The 11999-nt window shown below is 44.1% G+C and overlaps 1 protein-coding gene across 2 annotated transcripts in view; it reads right to left on the reverse strand.

Annotated features, from left to right (window-relative positions):
• The window catches only part of TMCC3 (transmembrane and coiled-coil domain family 3), a 152509-nt gene that overhangs the window by 120152 nt on the left and 20358 nt on the right, over positions 1-11999 (reverse strand). The window contains exon 1 of one of the 2 annotated variants that reach the window (XM_027679893.1): positions 11922-11993. The exons of the other annotated variant lie outside the window; for it this stretch is intronic. Coding sequence (XP_027535694.1) covers positions 11922-11933 — 12 coding nt within the window. The 5' untranslated portion in view covers positions 11934-11993. Of the gene's footprint in view, positions 1-11921; positions 11994-11999 lie in introns of those variants that run through there. 2 annotated transcript variants of the gene reach the window in all.

The raw sequence follows: 11999 nt of genomic DNA on the forward strand, positions 1-11999 counted from the left end.
GGCAGCGTTTGTGGGAGTGCCTCCTGTGAAAGGAGAGCAGAAAGGAAAGTGCCCACAGAAATAAAGAGGTTATCATGGAGCTACCTAAGGTACAGAAAAAATGGCCTTTACAGCTTCTGAAACAATGTTACTGTGAGCAAATTAACCCTGTCAGCCTTTCTTTGAACAAGTTAACAGTGTCGGGCTGTAGAGCTCAGAGAAGGTGGGTGCAATGTGCATCAGAATCAGCAGGGATACAGCTAGTGAGTTTTATGCCATTTAAAACGCCTCAGAAGGGTTGTTTCATGGATATTTCAATATGCAGATACTTAATTTGATCAGAAACTTAATTATCTGTGTCCTAGTTCTTCACTATACCTAAGTATTTGTCTTACAAGATACTACTCCCAATGCATCTCTAGATTTATACTATATATTTATGTATAAAAATCTTGAATTATGCTCAGTGACAACTGATCAGAAAACATTAGTGTTGCCTGTAAAAGAAATACATTACAATGTTTGTATCAATAATCTTGAATAGGTTTTAATTTTTACCTTAGCTTTTTATTCATGAAAGAAGATCTTCCCCTCAAAAGAGAAAGTTATTTTATACAGCTAGAATTAGTTCACAGACTTCACTTGAAAAATTTAATTCATCATCCTGATTTCTACCCTGTAGCAGTCAATGTACTTCCACATGCACTGCTCCTAACCATAAATCCACAAGTGAGAAGGCAGTTTCCACTACAAGTGCCTAGTTGAAGTTGAGTTCAGCTCTTTGCAGGATTAAGCCCTATGAAGCAGGAGTAGTGTGCAATACAGAGGAGGTCAGAGCACTGTAATTCTCTAAGTGAGGCTGCAGATGATATCTCATGCACCAGGTTGCCAAGGAGCTGCTAGGAGCAAAGAACAAATACAGATGGGAGGAGGTGGATGCAGCAAGGATGGAATCACACTGAAATGGCTTTGGCTACATGTGTGACAATAACAGACAGTAGGAGCAACAAAGCCCAGGACCTGCAGAGACCGGGTAAGGATGCTCCAGCAGAACTAGCAAAAGAGCCCCTGAAGGTCCCAGCAATGCTTCCTCCAATGGCTGAGGTTTCATGCTACAGCTCTGTCAGGCATCCTCAGCCACAAACCACTTCCTTCAGCTGCTCTCTTCTCCCACCTACTGTCCAGGGACCCAAGGACCACTCCTCCCATGTTCTGAAGGTGCTGTCCCTTTCCCTCTCCTCCATCCTCCTTTTCAAACTGAGTTATGGAAAAGGAGAAATCACTTGAGAAAATCTGAAATTGCTAAACATGCTATAAAAGAAACCTTAGTAAACTCAGTGACAGATATAAAAACCTCACAGCTTTTCCCTGCAGAATCATTCAGCTATTTCAAAGTGGCACTGGTTTCCCAAGCACTAGATAGGGAACATTTCTTTATTCAGGAGGACACTGATGCATGTGCCTTCACAAGTGTATGCTTTTACAACACAGCAATTTAGAAAGGCAATTTCCAGTTGCCTTGTATAAAACAGTCATTTAAAACTACTGGTTTTCCCCTTGGCTTCTTCATCAAGTTTTACACAAGAAAATTTTATCTCTTGCCCTCCCATGTACTGTAGTGATAATACATATTTATATTACTTCATAGTGGTGTCATGAGGATTCGTTAATGCTTATAAGCATTATGAAGATGAGAAGTCCTACAAGCAATAAGGTATATCAAGGCAAGGGGTTTCTAATGAACATTTAGCCCTGTGGTATCTCTCCTCTTCCACCCTCCTCATTAGCAGCTCTAAAGCTGTTTGCCAAAATCTGTCTCTGTGGACCAGCCAAAGTTGGCCACCATATAGGCCCAGGGGACTGAACCACCCAGATAAGTAAAGTTAACAATACTGATCTCAGGCATAGCAAAAATATTGAGAACACACATATACTTTAAAAATCCCTACAGAGGCAGTGACAAGGAGGAAAATGTGCTTATAAAATCAAAATGGGCTCCAGAAGCAAGGAAAAAATTAACTGATTGTTATTTAGCTTGGGAAAGTATTACTTTTTCCTCATTTGATTCAATGTCATGCTTCCCTCTGATTTAGTGATTTGTGTCTTCCATTTCTAAATTATATTCTGTCTAAATATAGTTATCATAGAGAACAGTAAACCCAGCCTGAACACCTGGGCACTTGTTAAAGGCAGGCTATTCTGGAAGTGGTAGATCAGCACACCAGAACCAGCATTCAAAAGTCACCTCCAGTGTGCTCGGCTTTGCCAAGGCTAGTGACATCAGCACTTGGTTCATCAGGCAGCTCCTCTTCCTCTCCCCATCCCATCTCACACATGGAGACCTGGTCTACACACAGTCCGTGGCTCTGAAGCTGGAAACAGGAGCTCTCTAGCTGACTTCTCACGTACAGATAGTCATTGCTCCTCTGTCCCCACAGTGCCACAGTCTGACAGAGACCCACATTCTCATCCAAATTCATTGGGGAACCACAACTGGGAAACCAGAGCAGGCAGCGCAGGTGCCAACAAACTTGAGCAACCAGATCTCTAGGACATATGAGGTGAGGCACAGCTACCCCACCCAAACGGTTGAGATTCAAACTTCATGTGTTTGTTCCCCGAGCCTCAGGATCTACCCTGGCTCCACCAGCCGTGTACAAAGGAGACACAAGCACTCTTTGTAAGTGCTAATAACCTGTGTTTTTCTTACAGCAGCGTTCTTAGAGCAGTGTTTCCTATGCTCAGCTTGTCAAAGCATCAGCTTAGCTTCACTTGACAGTAGTTCTAAAACTGTGTCTTTACCTGAGAGGCTCTAGTGAAAGAATGTCACAGTTGATCTGTAATTCAACATCAAGCAGTGAAAAAGTAGGTCAGGAGGCATGCTGGCACTGCCCTGAGCCCACCCGGGGTCAGAGCGACCGCTGGGTCAGGGCTGTGCAGGGACAAGGCTCGACCTGAATGTGGCAACAAGGAGTTTCTAATCTTTAAAGAGCTGACAAAGAGAGTACAGCCACTTGTAAGTCTGAACACTAGTTTGCCACAGGAGACTTCATATGATTACTGTGATTCTAGGATGCTTTTCTTTAATGAAAACATTCCGTCACCACCTGTCAGGAATAAATTTAGGCAAAGAAAACAAGACAATATTGAACTAAAAGGCAGGATCTTGCAAAACATCAGCGCTGATTCATGCCTTCCCGTTCCTTCCCCTCCATCCTACTCCAGGCACCATGCCGAGAATACATTAACTTAACTTGCATGGGGATTTAAATTAGATTACTATCCACTTGAGATTCCTTTATTCTTCACCACTGCTGTATTTTTGTAATACTGAATAAAAGTAACTTTGTCTTTTTCTTCAACGACTCAATCTCTGCAGAAGGAACTTTTTCCTGCTCCTTTCCCTCGTCCAGGTAGTTTCCATGCTCAGCCGTCCTCCTGTGCAGGTGTTCTACAAGCCACAAAAGCCCAGTTTGCCCAGACCAGTAGCTGGCCTGGCAGCAGTGAGTGGCATTGAAAGCAGCCCTCTCTGAAAAGTTTTCTTTGTGTTGCAAAGCAGTTCAGAAAACCAACAAGGTCTACCTGAGCTTTCCCACGGTTCAAACAAGCATCCTCAGTGACTGGATGCTTGGGAAGGGAACATCAGAGGATGGGAACACACTGGTCTGGCAGCAGCAAGAGACTGGACACAGCTCCTTTGCAAGGTTGCAAGGCTGGGCACAGTTACACACCTTTGCTGAGAGCTGAGACAAATAGCAAAAATCTTAGAAAAGTTGTCCTAATTCTTTCTTACTAAAGGTCAGATGGAAGCCATTTTCTGAGAAAGCATCCGCAGTATGTACCACCAGCACAGCTTTGGAGGGGAGGAGAGGTGACAGATCATTGAGTCCAACCCTTGACTGAACACCACCCTGCCAACTAAACTATATCTCTAAGTGCCACGTCCAGTCGCTTCTTGAACACCTCCAAGGATGGTGATTCCACCACTGCCCTGGGCAGCCCACTCCAATGCTTGAGAAACCTTTTAGAGAATTCCTCATGGTGTCCAACCTGAACCTCCTCTGCTGCAGCTTGAGGTCACTTCCTCCTGTCCTGCCGCTGGTTGCCTGAGAGAAGAAACTAACCCTCACCTGGCTACAACCTCCTTTCAGGTGGTTGTAGAGAGTAATAAGGTCCCCCATGAGCCTCCTTTTCTCCAAGCTAAACACCCCCAGCTCCCTCAGCTGCTCCTCATATGACTTACTCTCTAGACCCTTTGCCAGCTTTGTTGCCCTTCTCCATACACGCTCCAGCCCTTCAATGTCTTGCTTGTAGTGAGGGGCACAGAACTGGACACAGCACCTGAGGTGTGGCCTCACCAGTGCCGAGTACAGGGAGACAATTACTTTCCTAGTCCTGCTGGCCATGCTATTTCTGATACAGGCTCTACCTCTCAGGAAGACCCAAACAGACTAAATCAAAATGGTAAAAAGCAATGGAAAGTATATCTCTTCAGCCTTATACATGAAAAGCAAAAAAAAAAAAAAAAAAAAAAGGACAAAAATTCCCCTTTATTTCTGAGCAAGTCAACATTTATCATACATCCATTCATGCTCATTAGCTCAAGTGGCCCAGTACCAAAGTTTGCCACTGGGGAATATGTCCCTTTTAAACAGTTAATGGAGTTGTAATTAATTGTGCTACCTTAAAAATTGTGTTTATTCATCTGACCAGAGATAAGCCAGAAAAGAAAAAAGAACATAGAACAGTTTTTAGAGGATCTGAAAAGAATGGAGAACTACTAGGAGACTGGCAAATTCAATTTCTGGTATGAATAATTGTATGAGATGAAGATTAACAATAATACAAACAAAAAAACCCCAAACCCAGATGTAAATACTAACTACTTTACAAAAATAAAGAAAATAAAGAGCTTTGAGCCTTTTTTTTTTCAACTTGAGGTTAGTTTTTCATGGGAAAATTAGTATTTTCATCAGAAATATATTTTCTTGGCTTTGTTTGTTGCTTTTTTTAAATCAAAACCTAATTTTCTATTAAAAAAAAAAGCTTTGCTAAAAACAATACGGGCCAGTGAAGCATTTTCTTTTATGATGGTTTCTGGTATTCAGGGTCAGGTTCCACTACATTAAATACAATGGCTTAAGATCAATTGCTCAGAAGCAAGAAAACAGTGACCAAAGAGCTAGTGTCCTGATTTTATAGGTCCCAAAGCCACATGAGATCTGTCAGGGTATGCACAGATGTTGTAGTAGGGCAGAAAAGGTGAGCCCGAGCCATTTTTTTACCTTACAACTGGAGACTATCAAAGATTTTTGGCAGTTCTACTTACTTTTCAATCAGCTCATCTCTGCCTTTTCTTCTCATGCCTATTTTTTTCATGTATGTTTTTTGAAGTTAAGATTTCATTGTCTTCTTACCAGGACAACATTCCAGCAGTGGGGAACATATAGCGAAAAAGCTGCTAACTGGCCCTTCTTTGCATCTTTTGTGCTAGAAAGTGGTTTGTCCCTGCCCCAGAACAAAAGGAGAGGGTAATGTTCATCCTGGTATGGGCACGCTTTTGAGAAACCTGCAACCAGCCGTTCTGACCTACCACTACCCTGAGTGGGAATCATGAACACAACAAATTACTTTAAAAAAATCCTTCTGATTTTAATTCAGTGAGACCAACATGTTTAAGAGATCTTAATCTTCCTCCATTTGTTTTCTCACTGTTTCAATCTTAAATTATGCACACATTCTGAGACAATATACTCATAAAACATTTCTCAGCTGACCTGCTTAATCAATGGTATGACTAACAGATTCAATATCTCACAAGCAACCTCAACAGAAAACAAAGCTCAGTTTTGTGTTGCTGCACTGTAAGGAACACGGTGGCTCACATTAAATCCATGCCTGTATCTTGGCTGGAACAGTGGCCAACAGTGGATGCCTTGGGAAGGCTTCCATGATTAGAATAATCATGTAATGGTGCTCCACAGAATACTTTCCAGCTGCTGGAGATCTGCAGGTCAAGGGTTTTCTGAGCGTGCAGTGTTAATTTTGTCCTCAGGGGCTTTTGAAGTATTCTCCCCGAATTTGAATCCATGGAAACTCATGCTCTCCCCAACACCCAGTGGCCAGGAAGGCCAGGAATCTCACAGCTAAATGAGGAGTCCATCCTTCAGCTCTGAACCTGGGGGGCCTGATGGTTTCATTTGGGCACAGTTCTTTTGCTGATAGAGACAATGAATAATTACTCACTCTCTGATTCTTCCTCCCTGTGTCACTCATGCCTTGCTCTCTGCTTACCAACAGAGGTGGCAGATAAAAATACGACCAGTAAGAAAGACAGTTAAAAGCACATCAGCCATTTAAATGCCATTTTGAAAAGTGAACACAGGGACTTCGATACATAAACCTCGCAGACGTTCCATTACATTTTGATTCCTTATTGTCCAACCTCAAAGAATTTTATTCTAGAATCTTAAGAAAATAAATTTTAGGACAGAGATTTTAAATAGATGGTAGATATATTTGAGAAATCCCATTGACATTTCTTTATACCATAATGACACTTCCAACTTAAGACCCCCAAAACTGCAAAAATTCCCTCTTATCTTTTAAACATCCTAGTTTACGTTGCTGACCAGAATGAATTAGCCTTCCGTCATCTATCGCCTGCCACAACACACACCACCACTGAACTTGAAGTCTCAGCTTCATTGCCTTCGTCCCCTTTGCTACTTTCAAGCCTTTTCAAGCACTGGAAAATTTCTACTTCATTTTGGTCCATATTTGCATCACAGACATTGTTGGCAGAGATAGATCCTACTGCTAATTGGTGGAATCACAGGGAAAAAACAGTAGAAGCAGCAATGGGAAAGATGAACTCCTTAGCAAATAGGAGTGCTTGAGGTAAAGGCAGGAAATCCTCTTTAGTCCTTCAAAACCAAAGCTCATGTCACACTGAAATCCTCAATTACGTATCATGTGATCTTTTAGACACTTAAACACCTGCAGACACCTAAATTCACTACAAATTCAGTAAAATCCACTTAAACCCACCCCAGTCACAGTCTGTCCAAGTGTAAAAGAAATCTCCAGTTGTCTGTCTGTCTGTCCTGTTTCTCCCAAAGGCCAGAGACCCCTGCTTGAACCCCTACTGTGGTGTGTTTGGAGCAACAATTTATTCAGTGTTTCCTCATGCCAGCATGGCCTGTGTCTTAGGCAGTTAAATTGACTGCCTGTTAACTCAGCTAAATCTAATGCTTAAGTAAGTTATCTGTTGTCATGGATTTAACTGCTAACACATTTTATATTCCCTGAGGGTAGTCAAAATAGTAGAGCCTCTAAAATAGCTGAAAAAGAAAATCTCATTATTACCCCAACCCTGAAATTTAGTCTTTGACTGACAGTGTTATATACTATTTGAAGACAATCTCTGAGCAACTAAAGATACCAAAAGGACACATATTTTCCCCAGAAGAGCTATGGTGACACCCACTCCCATTAGCCCAAACCATCCCAGGATGTGCAGTTTTGCCCAACAAGACCAGACAATGACAACTTGCTTAAAAAGAAGGCTTTCATTCTCCTCAAACACCTGGCACCTAGTGAGTAAATTTTATAGCAAGATGCAGCATTGTCCTGTACCTGTCAATGTATATTTGGCCCTCCTCACTACCTTAGGAATTAAAGAGAACATTAACAAGCCAGGCTGTTTCCTTTCCCTAACCATTAGTACTTGTAAGAATAGTCACTGACTACTGAGCATCAGAGCCAAAACCCACCTAAGAGCATTAAATGATATATAATAAAAACAGAAGTAGCACACAATTTTCTCTTCATTACACATTTTGTTTAAACCAGCCTGGATTTTCAGTATATTCTGCTCATACCAATTTCTTCTTTTTGTTGTCCCTAAATACTAATTTCTTGCTGATGTGTTTGATTTTCATTAATTTCCAAGTGTTGGTACATCTTGCCTGAAGAAATAACACAGCAGTATTTGACATGTGAATTTGTTTACCCTAGTGAAAATTAACACAGTACACAGAGCTGGTATTCAAAAAGATAATAAAAGCAGACATAAATGGGAATTTATATCTAATATGTACTTCAGTGATCTGATGAAAGATTGCTGAGACCAAATAAATTAGCTCCTAATACAGTCAATTAAAACAGGTATGTCATCCGGCAAGAGAAGCTGAGAAAAACAAGTCCAAAGAGATGAGATTGTTGAGGTTTGGAGAACTGGCTTTCCACCTGTTACCTAGAAAGGTAGTCTACCCTCTCTGTTACTGCATTCCTGCAATGTCTAGTAGACAGCTTATCTCCATTAACTACAATGCCAATCTATTTTATTTGAACGATCAGGAAGGAGGAGGTATGAAAAAATAGGAAACAACTTCAGGGATTTTCTTCCTGCTTATACATGCATTACTATTTTTTTACTAATACAAAAGTGAGTGAAAAGAGGGGGCATATGGAAGAAAAAGAATCAGATCTTTCCCGTGGAATGAAATCAAGTGAACCAACCTCAGCTGGCATTAGCTACATATCCAGCTGCAGTACCTAGATACTACACAACAGTGTTCTTACAAGCAAGAAAGTACTTGGAAATGCCTATGTTCTCTTGAACTATTTTGAACAGCTTGAAGAGCGAGGAGAAGCAGAGGTGGCCAGGAAACTCTGTACACACAGCCATCACGTTTCTGAAGTCTGAAAAGAGTGTGTAGAGACAAGAAAGGGGGGGACTCTGGAAGGATGAAATGCCTACAAAGCATCTCAAATATGGTGTTAGGATAATTAGTAATCATTGACCCTGCTTGTACTCAGAGGACTTTAGAAGGCTCTTCCTTTGTGAAGAACAGGTTGGACATATGTAGCTGGAGGGGCCAGAAAATGTGGTAGGCAGAGGCAGGCAGTTGGTAAGAGCTGCTGAGCTAGGCTCCAGGCTCAGCAGAGAATCCCAAAAGCAGCAGGCTAGCAGAGCATTGCTACTGCCCATCCTTCCCTGTCTGTGGTGGTCTCTCTGCCATACTGCACAGCCCTGATGCATACAGCACCAGATCTCACTTACCCTGAACTGCTCTGCTTTCCTCCATGGACTACAGCAGGGACCTGAGGAACATAGGGAGGATCGTCTGTCTAAGATGTGCTTCTGCACTGATGAGCAAAAGTGCAGAGGAGGTTGCACAGAGCATCACTGTGTCACTCTTGAAACTACAGGACTGCCAGCCTCTGCATACGACTGCTGGCTTCAGGTCACCAGCGCCTGAAGGACTTCATCCCATTTCAGTAACTGAAGCATGGGGCAGGTTCCTCGGAGAGATCAGCTCACCTGAGTAGCCAAGGGCTCAGCTTAGGGAAAGCCCACCTCATCCACACAACTCAACAGCAGCTCCCCCGGGGCTCTAACATTTCTCTAATTCCACTCATCCTCATAGGTCCAGTTTCTCTACATTGTAGTTGAAATTCAGTACACCTCCAACAGAAAGTACAGGGACATTATTTCACATCTCCAGCAACAAACCCCAGGTTTTTATTATGTTTATGAGACATCCAAAACAACTCTTTTACTTATTGCTTCTTTATGAGTGCAGATGGCACTGTAAAATTTGATCCAAATGGCAAGTGTAGATTTAACCATTTTGACCCATCCCAACAGCTTGAGCTTTTTATCTCAGTGGTCCAGTCCTCTCCAGCTTTATTTATTTATTAGTCACTGGAACATAAACTGCATTTACTAACAGCAAATCAGAGGGGTCTCAAATGTTAGGCTTCCTCTTGTTTACCATAAAAATCACATGACAGGGAGAATAAGAGAAAAACAGGGGTTTCTCCCTGTTTTATCTTCCCTTTCTGACAAATAAAAAGCAAAAAATGAGATCCTAAGACAGAAATGCTAGAAAATCCTCTGTAGCAGCAGAGAAAAAAGAAGAGACAAAGCAATCAACGCTGATGTTTCATACTCCACCCTAGAGAGCCATGATATGAAATTAATTTTAACTGTTGGTTGACCCCATGACTACTGTTTTTCCAAGACATGCTAAGAACCTGATTTTTGAATTCAGTGCAGAAGGCTGTCCAATGGGATGCCTAAAGTAGGATTGGAGCACTCCTGACGCAAAGTGAGGGCTGCAATTGTGTTTCTTTTTATTTCTTGCTCCATTTGCCTAAAAGATTTCCTTTCTCAGACGATTCGTCACAGAGCCTTCATTAGTGCTAAGATTTTTAGGTAACACCTTATCACTTTTAAGCTAAAGTTAGCTTAGTTTAACTTCTCTTGGCACTGCTCTAATTCTTGTGTACAGCAGAGGAATTTAGCACAGGTGGCCCATAATTCAGACAGAGGTCAGTCTGCAATGGATGGCTCATGAACGTGCAGCACAAAATAGGCTACCAGCGTAAACCAGCCCTCAAGCCCCAATTCAGCCCCAGAATTAGGTATGAAAAAGAAACAAGGCTCAAATACCTTGTATCCAGAATCCCCAAGGTCATTTTGCCCTTCAATAAACTCTTAATTTCAAATCTTGACCATCTCTGCACTCCCACTCCTTGTAAGCAGAGTATGATGAGCAATGAAAGAAGGTAAAATTCAAATAAAACATTTGTTCTACATTATTCACAATGAGAGGATAAAATTAATCAGTTTCTCTTAACCAGCTTGTCCAAATTGTATAATAAGCACACAGTAATTAACACTAAGTGTAAAAGACTGTTTTGGGATATTTGTAAAAGGCATTAGCAATATCAGGCTAAGTCCAGCTAAGTGGAGGGTTCCTCCCCAGAACAAAGAAAAATCCTAAATCATCTTGTTTGTTCTGTGTTGCTCAGGCTCCGCCAAACCAAGCACAGCCGTCGGAGCCCAGATCAGTGGCTCAAAAGCTCTGACAACCCCAGACTCCACGACCTCCTTCACCACTCAGCAAGGGTAGAGATTTCCCATGTTTTTTATCATGAATTTTGAGATATGTCTTGCAACTCCAGTTGTCTGAGCTATGGCACACTTAGGCTAAGGGGCCTAAGGGTGTAACAACAAAATTTGGAAAGATCACACAAAACGGGAGCAAGACAGGAATAACAGCGAGACAAGATGCCTGAGCATCTCTTTTGATACCGTGCCTTCTACACTGGCACTTTCCTGTTACAGCCAGTTTCAGCAGCCCAGATGCACCTAGAGGGAAAGCTCGCCATTCGGAAGGAGCAGTGAAAATTGCGATTGGAGCTGGATTGCCAGGGAAAGGATCCTTACTGACTATAACAGCCTTCGGCTGCAGCTCCAGAGTGGGGTCTGGGGCTATTGCGAAGCCACGCTGTCCTCGGCTCAGACCTTCGGGTTATTCTTCTACACCTTTTAGCAGTGCCTTCACCAGTCATGAGAGACTTGCGTTCGCCTGCTCACGGCACCACCGGCGCCGCTGCCTCGTGTGGATGGAGAGCTCTTCTCTTGGCACAAGTCTCTCCGTGCCCGAGATCTCGCAGACACGGGATCGTCTGCCGCCGCGCAGGGAACAATAGCGGCAGGGGGAGCCCCGGCCGCCCGCCCCGCCGCACGGCCGGCGCTCCCGCCCGCAGCCGCGGGCGGCTCCCGCTCCCGCCTCGCGCCGCCGCAGCCGCCTTCGCAGCCAGCGGCGGCGGCCTGCGGGGACACCCCGTGCCCCGGCTCTCCGCCGCCGCCGGCATCCATAGCACCTCCAGCCGGAGCGCGGCCCACCCGGGGAAGCAAAGTTTGCCCGGCCCCGGCGCTCCCCTCGGGCCGCGCCCCTCGCACCGCGCCCGCCCCGCCTGCCCCGACCCGCGCAACTGCCCCGCGAGGGCCGCTCGGCGCCGCGGCGCCCCCTGGCGGGGCCCCGGCACAGCTGCCGCTGCCCCGCTCCCCGCCCCGTCCGGCCTCCCCCGGGGGGCTCCCGGGTCCGGACGGCGGCCCCTTGCCCCGTGTTTGCGGTGCTTACCTTCCGCAGCATGCTGGGGGGCAGCGCTCGGCGCCGCGCTCTCCCGCCCCTCACGGCGCGGCGGCCCCTCCGCGCGTG

Source organism: Neopelma chrysocephalum, unplaced genomic scaffold (genome assembly GCF_003984885.1).
Source record: "Neopelma chrysocephalum unplaced genomic scaffold, ASM398488v2 Primary Assembly neopelma1_59, whole genome shotgun sequence".
Taxonomy (NCBI): Eukaryota; Metazoa; Chordata; class Aves; order Passeriformes; family Pipridae; genus Neopelma; species Neopelma chrysocephalum.